We start from the raw sequence: 16,912 nt of genomic DNA on the forward strand, positions 1-16,912 counted from the left end.
TGAGTGCGCCCTTAAAGACCTACTTAAAAGGTGCAGAATGAACCCTGACGATCTGAAAGACACTGCGGCCGTTCGTAACACCTGGCGGACATGTCTTGATGGGACTCGATCACTGGAAGAGGAAAGGATTGCGAGGAGACCGCAACGAAGCTTAAGAAGAAATGCATCCAGCGACATCAACGCCATTTTCACATGTCCCACCTGCAACAGAACCTGTGGGTCCAGGATACAGGATAGGGCTATTAAGCCATCAAAGAACTCACCGTTAAAGAAGTGGAAGTCATCATCGGACTCGATGGACAACCACAAGCAAGCAAGCGTGTGTGTGTATGTGTGTGTGTGTGTGTGTGTGTGTGTGTGTGTGTGTTTGGTTGTTGTTGATGTTACAGTATCAGTATATAGAGTGGGACAGGGACACAGCAGCCCAGGTCACAATGCCAGTGCTTACAGCCCAACAGTCAACAGATAGATGGTCCTGTTGTGTGTCTGAGAACCCGTGAGGACTCTGTCTGGTTTTAAAGGTCCCGCTGGTTCACCGCGGATGTCAGAAATCAATTTCATTTAGCCGGCCTCTCCCTCCGCGGGCCACTGACCACAGCTCAATCAATGGAGCACCACAACTTCCTATAGAGGTGGACAGCCCTACAGTATTTATAAAGTCCTACGTACGATATGGGATATTGATTTCCATATGGGGTGTTGTACGTTAGTGTGACCTGGGGAGCTGCTGGATTACCAACATGTACGGTGGTGTGTTGAGGAAGAAAAGCCCTTCAGTCCCGCATGAAGGTGACATTAAGTGTTGGTTTGTGATGGGAAATGGCCGCCACTGGGCTCCGCCAGTGAAATTCTGGACTCCTAAAATCATCCCATGGTCTTTTTTGACACTTGCACACATCGACTAAGCCATCGAGACCATTTTCGTGTATAAACTATTAACAGCGAAAACCAGGAGAGTCACTAAAAGTCGCTTAACAGCCTAACTAACAGCTAACAGTGATTAGCTCAGGGCAGCACGGTGAAGGCATTCAAAGGTCTTTTTTAACCACTAATGCTGCTGAAAATAACAGCAAACCTCTGCAGCAGCATGAGAAGAGTCCCTACACAGCACCAACAACGTAGTTAGTGAAGCCAGAGTTTGTTAAAAGAGCGTTTTAAAGACTTCCCTACTGGCCCCTGTACCAGCTCCTCTCATAGTAAAGACCATTCAAGTGGATTACCAAAGTCAATCCCAAAGGAAGGAGCCCATTGCTGCTTTGTTTAGTGTGTAGGGACTCTTCTCATGCTGCTGCAGAGGTTTGCTGTTATCATGAGCAGTATTAGTGGTTAAAAAAGACCTTTGAATGCCTTCACTGTGCTGCCCGAGCTAATCAGTGTTAGCCACGTCCGGCTGTTAGCCACTTTCCCAGAATTCTCTGTTAGTAGCTCCTACTCAATTGCTGGAGCCGATCCCAGCTGACATCGAGCGTGAGGCGGGGTCCACCCTGGACAGGACGCCAGTCTATCACAGGACACATAGAGACGGACAGAGACAGACAACCATTCACACCTACGGGTGATTTAGAGTCATCAATGAACCGAACACCTGCACGTCTTTGGACTGTGGGAGGAAACCGGAGAACCCGGAGAAAACCCACGCAGACACGGGGACAACATGCAAACTCCACACAGAAGGACCCCAGCCAGGATTCAAACCAGGAACCCTCTCGCTGTGAGGCGACAGTGCTAACCACCACACCACCGTGTCTGCCCGGAGTCAAACGTGTCATTTTTTCAATGCCAAAATTTGAATTACAGATGTTTGCGTGCGTATCTGCTTGTGATAATACAAAAAATGTTAATATTCACGTCTGTATACGACACAAATGTCCAATTTACTCGCATCATTTTCCATTAATTCCAATTAATTCCCATGATAAAGTTTCCAAATTAACTAAGGATCTACACAGGACACTGGACACGACGGAGGAGAAGAGGATGGGGCTATTTCCTGCTACTTGAAGAGGCCACTGCTCCTCTTCAGGGTGGGGCAGCTGAGTTACCTCACGAGCCCGGCGTTACTGAGCATTACTCAAGTGTGCCTGCAGGTGGGTAACTACGCCAATTATGTTATCCTGTTATTCTGTCTGATCTGGGCTATAAATAGCCTAGCAGGGCGAGGTGTATGCAATCTTTTCATCTTCAGCGGCAGATTAGAAAACACACCACGAGGTGAACGTGTCACTGAGTCGGTGAGCGCGGACTAGAAGGTGCATCTCACGTCTGCTTTTATCTGATGAACATAAGATTTACAATCAAAATGTCCTCCTCAACAAAGTTCGTGCATGTTTTGAAGCATTTGGTCCTTTATGTGAGGGTCGTTGCACCAGTGTGGACTATGAGATATTAAGTACTGATCCAGGGATTTTATAATAATGTAAATATTGGTGCTTTAACCGTATTTCTGGTCCAAATGTCCGAGATACTGGCAACTGGAAATAAAGTAAATTCATCTACTACATTAAAGACAACCACACTAACACTAAACTTCACATTTAATATTCAAACAGCAGGAAAATGATTTTAATACACAACCAAAGATTGGTCATTGAGTTATTTACATGCAACACAGTCAGAGCACATGTTGGTGTGTTGATGGGTCTGCACTGACCTCTGCTGGTGCAAAGCATCATCGCATCACTTCATTCCAACTGGCTGTTACTAACCATGTCCACGTCCGTGTTTTCAGCCTTTCAGGACATATATCAAACTAATGACAGAAGCACACGAGCTGCCATATTTACACGGCTCAGGGTGAAACATCAGTCCCGGGATAGCAGGGGGTTGTATTTGGGGACGGTCCGTGTGTGTTCTGGGTGTTCATGATAAACTAACAGGGATCAGCACAAGCAGCCCCGTGGGACTCCCTCATGTGGCTGCACTCTAACCAGGAGTCAGCACTTACCACGAACCATTGGAACCTGCAGAGGCAGATACAACTAGGCCTGTCGTGATAAGCATTATGGGGGCACTCCCACTGTGCGTCCGTCCCGTGCCCCGTGCTTTAGGGTCCTTGTCCCCCCCTCCAGGCCCGTTTGTACTCACACTACCTGGGCCTCGGAGAATGCTTCTTGCTGCCTATACGTCATCACGCCGTAACACGTCACACGCATTGATGACGTCATGGCGATGCGTGGCTTTGTTTCCAGATCTTTCCGTAGACCTCTGAGTTTTTGTGCGTCTTGTCGACTGTTTTTGAATCTTTTCATCGACCAAATCTGCAGTAAACACTCCACCTCCACATCACACCAACGTGAACCTTTCGCCGCGCATGGTCCCTCCTTCTTTTTTCTACGTCCCAACAGGCGCACAGGAAATGACCTAAGAACCGCCGTAGGCCTCGTGCTCTTACACACATGAGCTGCCATATGTACAACATAAGCTGGAGCTGGCTCAGTGACTTCACAGGACTTTCATTCTGTACCCCTCAAAATGCCCCTTGGGTGTATTATTATTTATTTAAAATAGCTTTTAATAAAGATTCTAGGTATTCAACCTTTCAAAAAGAAGTGTGTGATATCTGTGAAACAATAAAAAACATCTCTTTCTTAACTAAATGTAAAGTGAAGTGATTGAAGTGTTTTTGGTGCCATTTTATGATTATTTGGATAATATCATGAATCACAATTGTTTTCTGTCGGGATAACCGTGGCGTGAAATGTTCATATCGTCCCATGCTCGTGACTTTCTGTGATAACACAATCGCGGACCGAACTGCAAACGCTACAGCACAGTTTTCACACATTAAATCAGCTAAAAGCCGACTGGAGATGTGAAAATATGCCTCCGTCAAAGTTTATAACCGAGCTGCCCCACTGTAATCGTCGTTCAAAAAAGCATCTTCAAATACATTTAGGGTTCACTAACACTGTCCATCCGTACCGTGACCAAACAGGTTTCCCGGGTAAAGTCTAGTTCGTTTGACCAGTGTGAGTGCAACCGTACCGCGCCTAGGAGCGCCTCCATCCACCCCCTTCAGCGCTGTGTAACAGTGTGAGCCTGTGTGTGGGGGGAGGGGCTTACCTGTGAGCTTGTTGTGGCTGAGGACCAGCTGGGTGATGTTGGACAGAGTGACTGGAACGACACGGAAGATCAAGTCAGCACAGACCTGCACTTCGAGTCATAGTCCATCTGTCTGTCTTTGTCTCTCTCTGTCCATCTGTCTGTCTTTGTCTCTCTCTGTCCATCTGTCTGTCTTTGTCTCTCTGTCCATCCGTCTGTCTTTGCCTCTCTCTGTCCATCTGTCTGTCTTTGTCTCTCTCTCTGTCCATCTGTCTGTCTTTGTCTCTCTCTCTGTCCGTCTGTCTGTCTTTGTCTCTCTCTGTCTATCTGTCTGTCTCTGTCTCTCTCTCTGTCCATCTGTCTGTCTTTGTCTCTCTCTATCCATCTGTCTGTCTTTGTCTCTCTCTATCCATCTGTCTCCGTCTCTCTCTGTCCATCTGTCTGTCTTTGTCTCTCTCTGTCCATCTGTCTGTCTTTGTCTCTCTCTCTGTCCATCTGTCTGTCTTTGAGTCTGTCTTTGTCTCTCTCTCTGTCCATCTGTCTGTCTTTGTCTCTCTCAGTCCATCTGTCTGTCTTTGTCTCTCTCTCTGTCCATCTGTCTGTCTTTGTCTCTCTCTCTGTCCATCTGTCTGTCTTTGTCTCGCTCTCTGTCTGTCCATCTGTCTGTCTTTGTGTCTGTCTTTGTCTCTCTCTGTCCATTTGTCTGTCTTTGTCTCTCTCTGTCCATCTGTCTGTCTTTGTCTCTCTCTCTCTGTCCATCTATCTGTCTTTGTCTCTCTGTCCATCCGTCTGTCTTTGTCTGTCTCTCTATCCATCTGTCTGTCTTTGTCTCTCTCTCTCTCTCCATCTGTCTGTCTTTGTCTCTCTCTCTGTCCATCTGTCTGTCTTCGTCTCTCTGTCCATCTGTCTGTCTTTGTCTCTCTCTGTCCATCTGTCTGTCTTTGTCTCTCTCTCTGTCCATCTGTCTGCCTTTGAGTCTGTCTTTGTCCATCCGTCTGTCTTTGTCTCTCTCTGTCTTTGTGTCTGTCTTTGTCTCTCTCTGTCCATCTGTCTGTCTTTGTCTCTCTCTCTGTCCATCTGTCTGTCTTGGTCTCTATCTGTCAATCTTTGTCTCTATCTGTCCATCTGTCTGTCTTTGTCACTTTCTGTCCATCTGTCTTTGTCTCTCTCTGTCCATCTGTCTGTCTTTGTCTCTCTCTGTCCATCTGTCTGTCTTTCTCTCTCTCTCTGTCCATCTGTCTGTCATTGAGTCTGTCTTTGTCTCTCTCTGTCCATCTGTTTGTCTTTGTCTCTGTCTGTCCATCTATCTGTCTTTGTCTCTCTCTCTCTGTCCATCTGTCTGTCTTTGTCTCTCTGTCCATCTGTCCGTCTTTGTCTCTCTCTCTGTCCATCTGTCTGTCTTTGTCTCTCTGTCCATCCGTCTGTCTTTGTCTCTCTGTACATCTGTCTGTCTTTGTCTCTCTCTGTCCATCTGTCTGTCTTTGTCTCTCTCTGTCCATCTGTCTGTCTTTGTCTCTCTCTCTCTCTCTGTCCATCTGTCTGTCTTTGAGTCTGTCTTTGTCCATCTGTCTCTCTCTGTCCATCTGTCTGTCTTTGTCTCTCTCTCTGTCCATCTGTCTGTCATTGTCTCTCTCTGTCCATCTGTCTCTCTCTGTCCATCTGTCTGTGTTTGTCTCTCTCTCTGTCCATCTGTCTCTCTCTGTCCATCTGTCTGTGTTTGTCTCTCTCTCTGTCCATCTGTCTGTCTTTGTCTCTCTCTCTCTCTCTCTCTGTCCATCTGTCTGTCTTTGTCTCCCTCTGTCCATCTGTCTGTCTTTGTCTCTCTCTGTCCATCTGTCTGTCTTTGAGTCTGTCTTTGTCTCTCTCTCTGTCCATCTGTCTGTCTTTGAGTCCGTCTGTAACTGTGTCCATGTCAGAGCTGAGCTCCGGAGCCTTAACCCGGTGGTTCTCTTACACAGTCCCGGGATGTCGAGCATGTTGGAGATGCCTCTGTCGCACATCTCCACCTCGGGCAGGTTCTTGTCCCGACTCTCCTCCACGATCTTCTTCAGGGACTTGGACATTTTCCTGTTTCTGGAAGTGAGTTGGAAAAGTCGTCATTCGTACCGTTAACGTTACACCGGGACGTTAAAAGAGGGCGACGGCACCGACTCACACGTTAAAAACACCGGGAGAAACGTTAATGTGTGTTAACGTAAAGTAAACACCGGAGAGTCTTACCGTTAGGAAGGAAAAACAGCAACGGAAAAGGGAAAGATACGAGCTTTTTAAATCCCGGTGGAGACTTCGCTTCGAGCTGACACCCAACCGGAAGTTGATGTGAGAGCCACCATTCCATAATAGGACACTTCCGGTTCCCATGTGGAGTCCACCGCCCTGTCAAAGTAAGAGCTCCCAGTCAAAGTCAGAGCTCCCTGTCAAAGTAAGAGCTCCCTGTCAAAGTAAGAGCTCCCTGTCAAAGTAAGAGCTCCCTGTCAAAGTAAGAGCTCCCTTTCAAAGTAAGAGCTCCCAGTCAAAGTCAGAGCTCCCTGTCAAAGTAAGAGCTCCCAGTCAAAGTAAGAGCTCCCAGTCAAAGTAAGAGCTCCCTGTCAAAGTAAGAGCTCCCAGTCAAAGTCAGAGCTCCCTGTCAAAGTAAGAGCTCCCTGTCAAAGTAAGAGCTCCCTGTCAAAGTAAGAGCTCCCTGTCAAAGTAAGAGCTCCCAGTCAAAGTAAGAGCTCCCATTCAAAGTAAGAGCTCCCTGTCAAAGTAAGAGCTCCATCTCAAAGTAAGAGCTCCCTTTCAAATTAAGAGCTCCCAGTCAAAGTAAGAGCTCCCTGTCAAAGTAAGAGCTCCCTGTCAAAGTCAGAGCTCCCAGTCAAAGTAAGAGCTCCCTGTCAAAGTAAGAGCTCCCAGTCAAAGTCAGAGCTCCCTGTCAAAGTAAGAGCTCCCTGTCAAAGTCAGAGCTCCCTTTCAAAGTAAGAGCTCCCAGTCAAAGTAAGAGCGCCCTGTCAAAGTAAGAGCTCCCTTTCAAATTAAGAGCTCCCAGTCAAAGTAAGAGCTCCCAGTCAAAGTAAGAGCTCCCTGTCAAAGTAAGAGCTCCCAGTCAAAGTAAGAGCTCCCTGTCAAAGTAAGAGCTCCCAGTCAAAGTAAGAGCTCCCTGTCAAAGTAAGTGCTCCCTGTCAAAGTAAGAGCTCCCAGTCAAAGTAAGAGCTCCCTGTCAAAGTAAGAGCTCCCAGTCAAAGTAAGAGCTCCCAGTCAAAGTAAGAGCTCCCTATCAAAGTAAGAGCTCCCTGTCAAAGTAAGAGCTCCCTGTCAAAGTAAGAGCTCCCTGTCAAAGTAAGAGCTCCCAGTCAAAGTAAGAGCTCCCAGTCAAAGTAAGAGCTCCCTGTCAAAGTAAGAGCTCCCAGTCAAAGTAAGAGCTCCCTGTCAAAGTAAGAGCTCCCTGTCAAAGTAAGAGCTCCCTGTCAAAGTAAGAGCTCCCTGTCAAAGTGTTTCAAATCACAATTTTCCGTACTTTTCAATTTCAAATACACATCAAATTACAAAAACTTATTTTAAAAATAAATAAATAAATAAAATAATCACATGGGCTGACATTTCAATCAGAAATACTTTAATAATAAGTTGTTTTCGTTGCAAACTCCAGCTATACAAACAACATTTTAACATCAACAATATACATACAATTTACTATATATTCGTAAAAAAAGAAATATAAAACTATATATATATATATATATATATATATATATATATATATATATATATATATATATATATATATATATATATATATATAACTCAATTTCCTTGCAAGAGTCATCCCAAAGGGACCAATAAAGAGAAGTGTAAGTCGAATGTATATATATATATATATATATATATATATATATACATAGATTCAAGATTCAGGAAGCTTCATTTATCCCTAGGGGAAATGATTGTGCAACAGTTTCCGTACAAAGGTGGGAAAGGATCAGAGTGACAATAAGCATAAAAACATAAATCAAATCAAAATAAAGCATAAAACATCAAATAAATAAAACAATAACTAAATGTGACAGAGTGCAACAGACATTGTGGTTAAATGCAGGTTTATACAATATACAACAATACGCAGCGTGCAGTTTAGCAGCATGTTGAAATAAAATAAGTACAAACTAAAGAAGTGATAACAGTGTTAAAGTGTAGCAGCGTTTCTTACTGAATTAAGTTACAGTAAGTTACAGTAAAGTGTAGCAGCAGTAAGTTACAGTACCACTAAATAAAGTGATGTAGTGATGATATAAAGTGACAAAGTGACATTTTCTCAGGATGTCCTTCCTGCCAATATATATATACAATTTGCTATATGTTTGTAAAAACAGAAATATAAAACTATTTACAACTTAACAAAGGTGCTTTAAGCGTGTTAAAAGAACACAGGATTGTAATTTAAAGAGCAAGAGGTCTAAACTAGAACTGCACCAAGCAGCTGCGTTTTCTCCTTCTTCTGCAGTGTGACTGGTTCATACCACAGGGGGGCGGTAAAGCGCCATTTTGTTTTTTGACCACCTCCACCAAAACAACCAGAAGAAGAGGAACTGTACACAGAGCATGATGAGGGTCCGGCCCGTGGGTCTGTGAGCGTGACACACAGCGGTGCCATGGAGCGCGTGCGGGTGCTCGAGCTGTACAGTGGCATCGGGGGGATGCACTATGCTTTAAAGGGTGAGCCCGTCGCTGGCGGACTAACCGGGACACACAAGCCAGAGTCTGCTCGAGCTCACGGGTGCCCGTCGAGTCTAGATGGTAACCCGAGATTTGCGAAAGTCTCGCGAGATTTGAAATATTTGAGGCGAGATGAAGATGGTTAGGGTGTATGTAGTCGCTAAGCTAAGCTAGGCTAAGCTAGTTATATTCCTTTTTTGTCTTCAGTTTGACATTATCTGCACTTTAAATGTTTTATAATAAACTGTTTCATGTCACGATGCCTTAGTTTACATCATAGAGCCACTGCAGTGACTTCCTGTCTGCTAGTTGCATGGCAACGTCACCGGAAGTTGCTACCCTCAGCCTAGAAATTGAGATATTTCTCAGATATTAAAAAAAACAACAACATAGAAATGCTTAACTTTGCTGAAATTCACGGGTTTTTCTGTTGATTCAATATATAATTAAATTATAATTATTGTCACATCAGCAGCCGTGTAGATTATGGCTGAGTCATCACTTTTTCATGAGTTTTCGCAAATCCAGTGTTACCATCTGCATTTTTTTTCCTCCACTCGGAGGAGTCAGGTTAGGTCTCAGACGTTATCGACAACTGAGAAGAAAAGGTTTCACGCACGTGGGTTTACTGTGGAGCAGGAAATTGAGGCACATAGTGAAACAGTAGCTGACTTATTTTTTAGGAAATCCTTGCGTGTAACTTATCACCTGTGTGTTCTTCCTCCAGAGAGTGGCATACCTGCCGAGGTCGTGGCCGCCATCGACATTAACACCACAGCCAATCAAATCTACGGGCACAACTTCCCTGACACCCCCCTCTGGAACAAGACTATTGAGGTGGGTGAGAGTGGTTTTCCACTGGATTAAGGGCGCACTTCCACTGTGCGTCCGTCCCGTGCCCCGTGCTTTAGGGTCCTTGTCCCCCCCTCCAGGCCCGTTTGTACTCACACTACCTGGGCCTCGGAGAATGCTTCTTGCTGCCTATACGTCATCACGCCGTAACACGCCACACGTATTGATGACGTCATGGCGATGCGTGGCTTTGTTTCCAGATCTTTCCGTAGACCTCAGAGTTTTTGTGCGTCTTGTCGACTGTTTTTGAATCTTTTCATCGACCAAATCTGCAGTAAACACTCCACCTCCGCATCACACCAACGTGAACCTTTCACCGCCATTGTTTGAAATGTCCGCGCATGGTCCCTCCTTCTTTTTTCTACGTCCCAACAGGCGCACAGGAAATGACCTCAGAACCGCCGTAGGCCTCGTGCTCGTACACGTGCGCACGCTCGTGCTCGTACATGTGCAAACGTGCTTTACTAAAGCCCACCTCTCCCAAACGGGCCGTGGACGGCAAGCGTGCCACTCCTAGACGTGGTACGGTTGCACTCACACTGGTCAAAGGAACTAGACTTTAGCCGTGAAACATGCTTGGGCACGGTACGGATGGACAGTGTGACTGCGCCCTTAGACCTCTAAGTTCAGGCCTACAGCTCAGTTTGTCTGTAGCTCCGTGATAGACAGGCAGGACTGTGTGTCGGGCTGCCTCTTTACAGCCTTTTACAGCCACTTAAGGGCTTTAATGAATAACTTTGCAGTGTTATAACTTATGGAAACGTTAATAACCTTCTGTATTGTTCTCTATCATCCTCTCTTTTTAGGGCATAACACTCGATGACTTCAATAAATTATCCTTTGACATGATTCTGATGAGCCCGCCTTGCCAGCCTTTCACCAGGTAAGTCATAAGTGCTTTGTATGCAGTGGGATTTAATAAGCTGTAGAAGCTCAGACTCAGACCTCGGACAAACCTTTTGAGCGTGTTCCTCTTGTGAAAAACGACTTGCATGAAGCACAAAGGTTGGAAGGAGGGAAAAAACAACAGGAGTCTTTCTGCAGTAGGCTTTTGCCAGAACGAATCAGCCAGGACGTTATCCGGTTGTCGACCCTTTCAAAATAAAAGATTCAAAACGCTCTAAAAAAACCATTGGTTAGGTTGCAATATTCGGCCTGTTGCAGTTATTACATCATCGCCTCACTGCGATTATTTGAGCTGATTAGATTCCACAATTAAGGGAATTTAAAGCCAAGTGACACAAACGATGAGTGAATTACGTGCACATCCATCTGATGTGTAATGAAAGCGTCTACCTGAGCACAAGGTGCCAGTGTCCAGAAAGGAAACAATGGGAAAAGAGAGTGTGGCTGTCTGGATGTTACTGCCTCCAGAGAGCATATTTGTTGCCTCCGAATCACGGTGAGGAGTCGACACAGAGGTGAAGAGAGTGGTTCCCGCAGGTGCAGCTGTGTGTTTGACAGCTCAGGGGAAAGTTATGCCGGAGGAAACAAATCCTCCCGCTTCTCACAGGAACATTTCCCCGTGAGACAGTTATCCCACTGAGATCTTTGTCTTCTCCTCTGCAGGATTGGACTTCAGGGCGACATCGCTGACCCCAGAACCAAGAGCTTCCTCTACATCCTCGACCTTCTGCCACGGTGTTTAATCTCCACATTTAGCCTTTCATTGCCCTCGGGTCAGCCTGAATGAACATTCATGAATGAAGTTTATGTATTTTAAAGGGTCGGCGTTATAAGCTTTAGCTTCTGCCTGTTCCCTTTTTTCAGACCTTATAACATTTTTTGTGTTTGTCTGAAATGTCTGAAAATAAACTGAACTGAACTGAAACGGCATCAACGTGTACAGATTTAAATACGAACAGGTTCCAGATTCAGTGTCACGTGCACAATATTGCAGACTGTAACAAGTTTGAATTAACAGCATGGTTGTCTTTGTTGTGGGCCAGGGCTGGATATCTTGTAGTCATGGTTTCTGTTAGTAACCCCTCTCATCCTTTCTTTCCTTTGCTCATGACGGTGCGGCCAGGCTGAGCAGGCTGCCCCGCTTCATCCTGCTGGAGAACGTGAAAGGCTTTGAGAGCTCCGCTGCCAGGTAACGAGTCTTTTTCACTTACTACGTTGTTGGTGTTTTATGTGTAGGGACTCTTCTCATGCTACTGCAGAGGTTTGGTGCTGTTCTGAGCAATAATAGGGGTTAATAAAATGCCGTTTTGGATGCGTCCGGCACACCGCCCCAAGCTAATCTGTGTTAGCTTTGGAGCTGTTAGCGTCTCTCCTGGCATTCTCTATGCTTGGTTGACCCATGGCTTATATGATGTACATTTAATTTAAGGGCGCACTCACACTGTCCATCTGTACCGTGCCCAAGCACGTTTCACGGGTAACGTCTAGTTCATTTGACCGGTGTGAGTGCAACCGCTCCGCGCCTAGGTGCGGCCAGCTTGCCGTCCACGGCCCGTTTGGGAGAAGTGGGCTTTTGTAAAGCACGTTTGCACGTGCACGAGCGTGCGCGCGTGCGCACGTGTACGAGCACGAGGCCTACGGCGGTTCTGAGGTCATTTCCTGTGCGCCTGTTGGGACATAGAAAAAAGAAGGAGGGACCATGCGCGGACATTTAAAACAATGGCGGTGAAAGGTTCACGTTGGTGTGACGCGGAGGTGGAGTGTTTACTGCAGATTTGGTCGATGAAAAGATTCAAAAACAGTCGACAAGACGCACAAAAACTCTGAGGTCTACGGAAAGATTTGGAAACAAAGCCACGCATCGCCATGACGTCATCAATGCGTGTGACGTGTTACGGCGTGATGACGTATAGGCAGCAAGAAGCATTCTCCGAGGCCCAGGTAGTGTGAGTACAAACGGGCCTGGAGGGGGGGACAAGGACCCTAAAGCACGGGGCGCGGGACAGACGGACGCACAGTGTGAGAGCGCCCTGAGAGTTCATCTGTGCTCATATTCTTCTTGTATCCTCTAGGGAACGTTTGGTGGAAACACTCACCAAATGCGGATACACTTTCCAGGAGATCATGGTCTCGCCTACAAGTGTAAGAAAGACGCACTCTTTGGCTCATTTCACTGAATACACCTGCTCTTGAACCTTATAATTATATCACGGTTCCATTCATAACTCAAGGTGGGGATCCCCAATTCAAGACTGCGTTATTTCCTGGTTGCTAAGATCTCAATGGAAGACGTCATCACCCCGAGTTCAAAGGTGAGGCTTGCTGACAGTGAACCTGGCGTAATGAAATGTATCAAAGAAACATTTGGCGCCGGCGTTCAGTGTCGCACAAAGCTGGAGCTGGATGTATTGCATGGTTTACAAATCCTTAGTTAAAGCAGTTATTACCTTTCATGCATGTCCCACCCTCTTCCCCCTGCCTGACCTCTGACGCTCCCTCTTCCCCCTGCCTGACCTCTGACGCTCCCTCTTCCCCCTGCCTGACCTCTGACGCTCCCTCTTCCCCCTGCCTGACCTTTGACGCGCCCTCTTCCCCCTGCCTGACCTCTGACGCTCCCTCTTCCCCCTGCCTGACCTCTGACGCTCCCTCTTCCCCCTGCCTGACCTTTGACGCGCCCTCTTCCCCCTGCCTGACCTCTGACGCTCCCTCTTCCCCCTGCCTGACCTCTGACGCTCCCTCTTCCCCCTGCCTGACCTCTGACGCTCCCTCTTCCCCCTGCCTGACCTCTGACGCCCCCTCTTCCCCCTGCCTGACCTCTGGCGCTCCCTCTTCCCCCTGCCTGACCTCTGGCGCTCCCTCTTCCCCCTGCCTGACCTCTGACGCTCCCTCTTCCCCCGAAACCTGCGGTGGTAGAGAAATGCTGCGTTCAAGTACCATGGGAAAGTTTCGGAGGCCTGTCAAAGTGGAACCTCCTACTATCGAACTCAGGAGAGATCGACCTACCCCAAATTCAACAGTTGGAGGTTCCTCTTGAGCATTCAAGTGCACTTTGCCTGGAACTGGAACGCAGCATGAGCAGCGCAAGTGAAACGGAGTGTAGGTATGGTCCACACATTGCATGGACTCGGAGTCTGTCGGCAGCACAAACGAACACATTGTACAGGTGATGGAGTGAAAAGCATCCAGTGTCCTTAAAGGGATGCAGCCGTTCCATCTCCTAATCACGTTAGGACCGCCACAATACCAGCCGCGGTGTGTGTGTGTGTGTGTATAGAAGGGTTTTGATAAAGTATGTAATCCTAGATTTTAGATGCCTTCCCACATGGCGCTGAGCGGCCCACAGTCTTGAGTCCTCCCTGCTCAGGTGCCTGCGTGCCGGAAGAGGAGGTGCAGGAGGGTCAACATGTCCTGTACAAACTCGAGACATCGACGGACGCCCAGAGGAAGATGAGTCAGAACAGCGATCCGTCCGTCAGGCTCATCCGAGACTTCCTGGAACCACAGGTGGAAGTGGACCAGGAGCACTTTCTCCTGCCTCCCAAAACACTGCTGCGCTACGCTCTGCTCTTGGACATCGTCCGGCCCACGTGCAGGAGGTCTGTCTGCTTTACCAAAGGGTGGGTACCATTCTAACCGTTTTTGGATTAATTTGTCTTTCTATTGTTTCACATTTTGGACAGGAAGTATAGGATAAATGAAAATTGGAGATCAGAACTCAGTGATTCAGTCAGTGTTGCCCTCATTTTGGGGTTTTTGAGCCGTTCAGAGATGGACTTTCTGGTGCTCCTCTGACTTTTTGGCACTTCCGTAGTCAGGAAGTCGCTGTGGTGGGGGCATCAGCTGCTTGATAACGAGCAAATCCTTAGACTCAGGTGTGTTAGAGCAGAGAGAAACCTAAAACATGCAGGACAGTGGCTCTCCAGGACCGGAATTGCCCATTCTCCCGAGGGAAAGTGCTGAGGGGAAGTGATTGAGGGCGCGTTGAACCACTATTGGAACGCATTAACAGACTGACCTCATCCCTGCTGTTTCTCTATCTGATTGATGACTGTTAAGTGATCACTGTTATCTGACTGTGATTGTGTTTGTGTGCTTCATCCAGCTACGGGCGCTACGTGGAGGGGACGGGCTCAGTACTGCAGGGCTGCACGGAAACAGAGGTAGGTTTGGATTTCAGTACAGACATCAACAAGACTAAGACCATGGAAGTGGTCCAAATGTGGGTTGGATTGTGCCGTTCACACACACACCGGCACAGACTTGTGAACATAGACTACTAACTCCCATCGGTCAGTCTAGTTCCTGCAGTTCCTTCACAATAAAAGCTGATTCATGAAAGTGACACGACTACAGTCATGGTACGGCATCCAAACATCTTCATAGTACATGCAATAACATGTTGGGTTCATCTTGTACAAGGTGCGCTGCTGTGCGTTCATTCATTAAACACAGGATAACACACAGCGAGGCATGTCCTGGTGTAAGCGCCGTGTTTGTCCTGTTGGTGTGTTGATGGCCTTTTCTGTGTGTTGCGCAGATGGAGAGCGTGTTTCGGGGTCTGGACCAGTGCTCCGAAGACGAGAAACTGCAGCGACTGTCGGAACTGAAGCTCCGTTATTTTACCCCCAGGGAAGTCGCCAACCTCATGGGCTTCCCTCAGAGCTTCTGTGAGTCCAAAATCTGTCTGTGAAATTCTTTTTCGACACATACACACGGCAAATAAGCCATCGAGACAGTTTTTCCGTGTATGAACGATTAAGGGAGATATCCGGTAGAGTCGCTAACAGCCGGACGTGGCTAACAGTGATTAGCTTGGGGCAGTACAGTGAAGGCATTCAGCAGCATGAGAAGAGTCCTTACACACAAAACAAAGCACCAATGGGCTCCTTCCTTTGGGATTGACTTTGGTAATCCACTTGAATGGACTTTACTATGAGAGGAGCTGGTACAGGGGCCAGTAGGTAAGTCTTTAAAATACTCACTTTTAATAAACTCTGGCTTCACTAACTACGCTGTTGCTGCTTTGTTGTGTGTGTAGGGACTCTTCTCATGCTGCTGCAGAGGTTTGCTGGGCTATGAAAGTGCACTTTGCCTTGTTGGATGTCCGAAACTTCGGACTTCCCATGGCACTGGAAAGCAGCATTTCTTTCTCACCACACTTGTCGGGTGGAGGAGGGAGCTGCAGACGTCAGGCAGGGGGAAGAGGGTGGGGCTCTGGAGGGACGCTCCGTGGGACCACATGCCAGAAATGCAAGGTGGCAAAGCACCTGCTGCAGGCGCACCTGACTGTTCAATGGTAGATGACACTCTGACTCGGTTCATTCATGTTACGGCCAAAACACACCCAAGACTAATGAAGAGACTGAATCCAACCCTTTCCCTCCTTGAGCCTGACTTTGCACCCAGAATATGTGTCGTCTAACTAACAACCATGTGTTCATCATCTAAATAGGGCCATAAGTCTTCCGTTACTTCATCCCTTTTAGTCTGAATGTGATATTGAGCCTTTTCATGTCATTGGTAGATGACATAGCTCACTGTTTACTGCTTTCCTTCATGTTATTTGAATGTGTTTTGCAGCATTTCCGGAGCAGATCACGACCAAGCAGCAGTACAGAGTTCTGGGAAACAGCCTCAATGTGGTGGTGGTGGCCAGACTCCTGCAGCTGCTGGTCTCCTGACGGGGGGCACCATCCTGTTTGTGATTGTTGACCAGATCAGAGAAGGGCTTTCTGTCTCTGTCGGCCATGCTGCAGTGTGTACGGTCTCTTTTTGGGGGGATGTTAACGGGTCAGACGCTGGACCGCTGAACTGAACAGTCAAATAAGTTTGTTTTTTATTTGAAAAATATAGATTTTTTTTAATAAGCAAAATAAATACTTTTTAAAAAAGCACATTGTTGTTGTTTTGTTTCTCTTAGAGTTTTAACTTGTTGATCATTCAGGGTTTTATTCTGATTCAGCATTTTATATCACTGTTTATCCATTGAGCGCGATCTAAAACTAGCATTTTATTCACTCTTGTTCCCACATTAGAATCATAGTTTTGCAATTATAATACACGTGTTCTGTTCATTGATGACTGGAGTTTGCGTGTTCTCCCCGTGTCTGCGTGGGTTTTCTCCGGGTTCTCCGGTTTCCACCCACAGTCCAAAGACGTGCAGGTGTTCGGTTCATTGATGACTCTAAATCACCCGTAGGTGTGAATGGTTGTCTGTCTCTGTTCGTCTCTATGTGTCCTGTGATAGACTGGCGTCCTGTCCAGGGTGGACCCCGCCTCACGCCCGATGTCAGCTGGGATCGGCTCCAGCCCCCCGTGACCCTGACAGGGACAAGAGGCTGAAGATGAATGAATGAGTCTTAAGGATCTTGCATTTTCATTCATCCCCTCTTTAATGAATTGCATCTTAAGGTTCCCTCTCTCT

General features: G+C 46.9%; 2 protein-coding genes across 4 annotated transcripts in view; one reads left to right on the forward strand and one right to left on the reverse strand.

The window, feature by feature from the left end:
- Window positions 1–6,365, reverse strand: part of rsu1 (Ras suppressor protein 1) — a 36,679-nt gene extending 30,314 nt beyond the window's left edge. The window contains exons 1-3 of the mRNA XM_083936180.1: window positions 6,262–6,365; window positions 5,996–6,114; window positions 4,063–4,113 (exon numbers count right to left, since the gene is read on the reverse strand). Coding sequence (XP_083792306.1) covers window positions 4,063–4,113; window positions 5,996–6,104 — 160 coding nt within the window. The 5' untranslated portion in view covers window positions 6,105–6,114; window positions 6,262–6,365. The remainder of the gene's footprint in view (window positions 1–4,062; window positions 4,114–5,995; window positions 6,115–6,261) is intronic.
- A 2,234-nt stretch (window positions 6,366–8,599) lies between these two features.
- On the forward strand, window positions 8,600–16,273 carry trdmt1 (tRNA aspartic acid methyltransferase 1). Of its 3 annotated transcripts, none has more exons than XM_083935767.1 (11): window positions 8,600–8,730; window positions 9,458–9,567; window positions 10,389–10,465; window positions 11,152–11,223; window positions 11,612–11,677; window positions 12,561–12,630; window positions 12,720–12,800; window positions 13,792–14,105; window positions 14,591–14,648; window positions 15,026–15,155; window positions 16,069–16,273. In XM_083935767.1, the coding sequence occupies exons 1-11, from the start codon at window positions 8,667–8,669 to the stop codon at window positions 16,167–16,169; spliced, it is 1,143 nt and encodes a 380-aa protein (XP_083791893.1). In that variant the 5' UTR covers window positions 8,600–8,666; the 3' UTR covers window positions 16,170–16,273. The 3 variants fall into 3 exon arrangements, with proteins under 3 accessions (XP_083791893.1, XP_083791894.1, XP_083791895.1); XM_083935768.1 differs by lacking the exon at window positions 16,069–16,273 and adding an exon at window positions 15,328–15,431; XM_083935769.1 differs by having other exon boundaries at window positions 8,720–8,811.
- The last annotated feature ends 639 nt before the right edge of the window (window positions 16,274–16,912 follow it).

This window comes from Echiichthys vipera (genome assembly GCF_963691815.1).
Source record: "Echiichthys vipera genome assembly, chromosome: 21".
NCBI classification, from domain to species: domain Eukaryota; kingdom Metazoa; phylum Chordata; class Actinopteri; order Perciformes; family Trachinidae; genus Echiichthys; species Echiichthys vipera.

Bases quoted from the DNA above. Each gene is read 5' to 3' on its own strand.
- trdmt1 (XM_083935767.1), top strand. From the start codon at position 8,667: ATGGAGCGCGTGCGGGTGCTCGAGCTGTACAGTGGCATCGGGGGGATG. The intron at 12,801-13,791 runs GTGAGGCTTGCT...ATGTAATCCTAG, and splicing joins TCATCACCCCGAGTTCAAAG to ATTTTAGATGCCTTCCCACA. The intron at 14,649-15,025 runs GTAGGTTTGGAT...TGTGTTGCGCAG, and splicing joins AGGGCTGCACGGAAACAGAG to ATGGAGAGCGTGTTTCGGGG.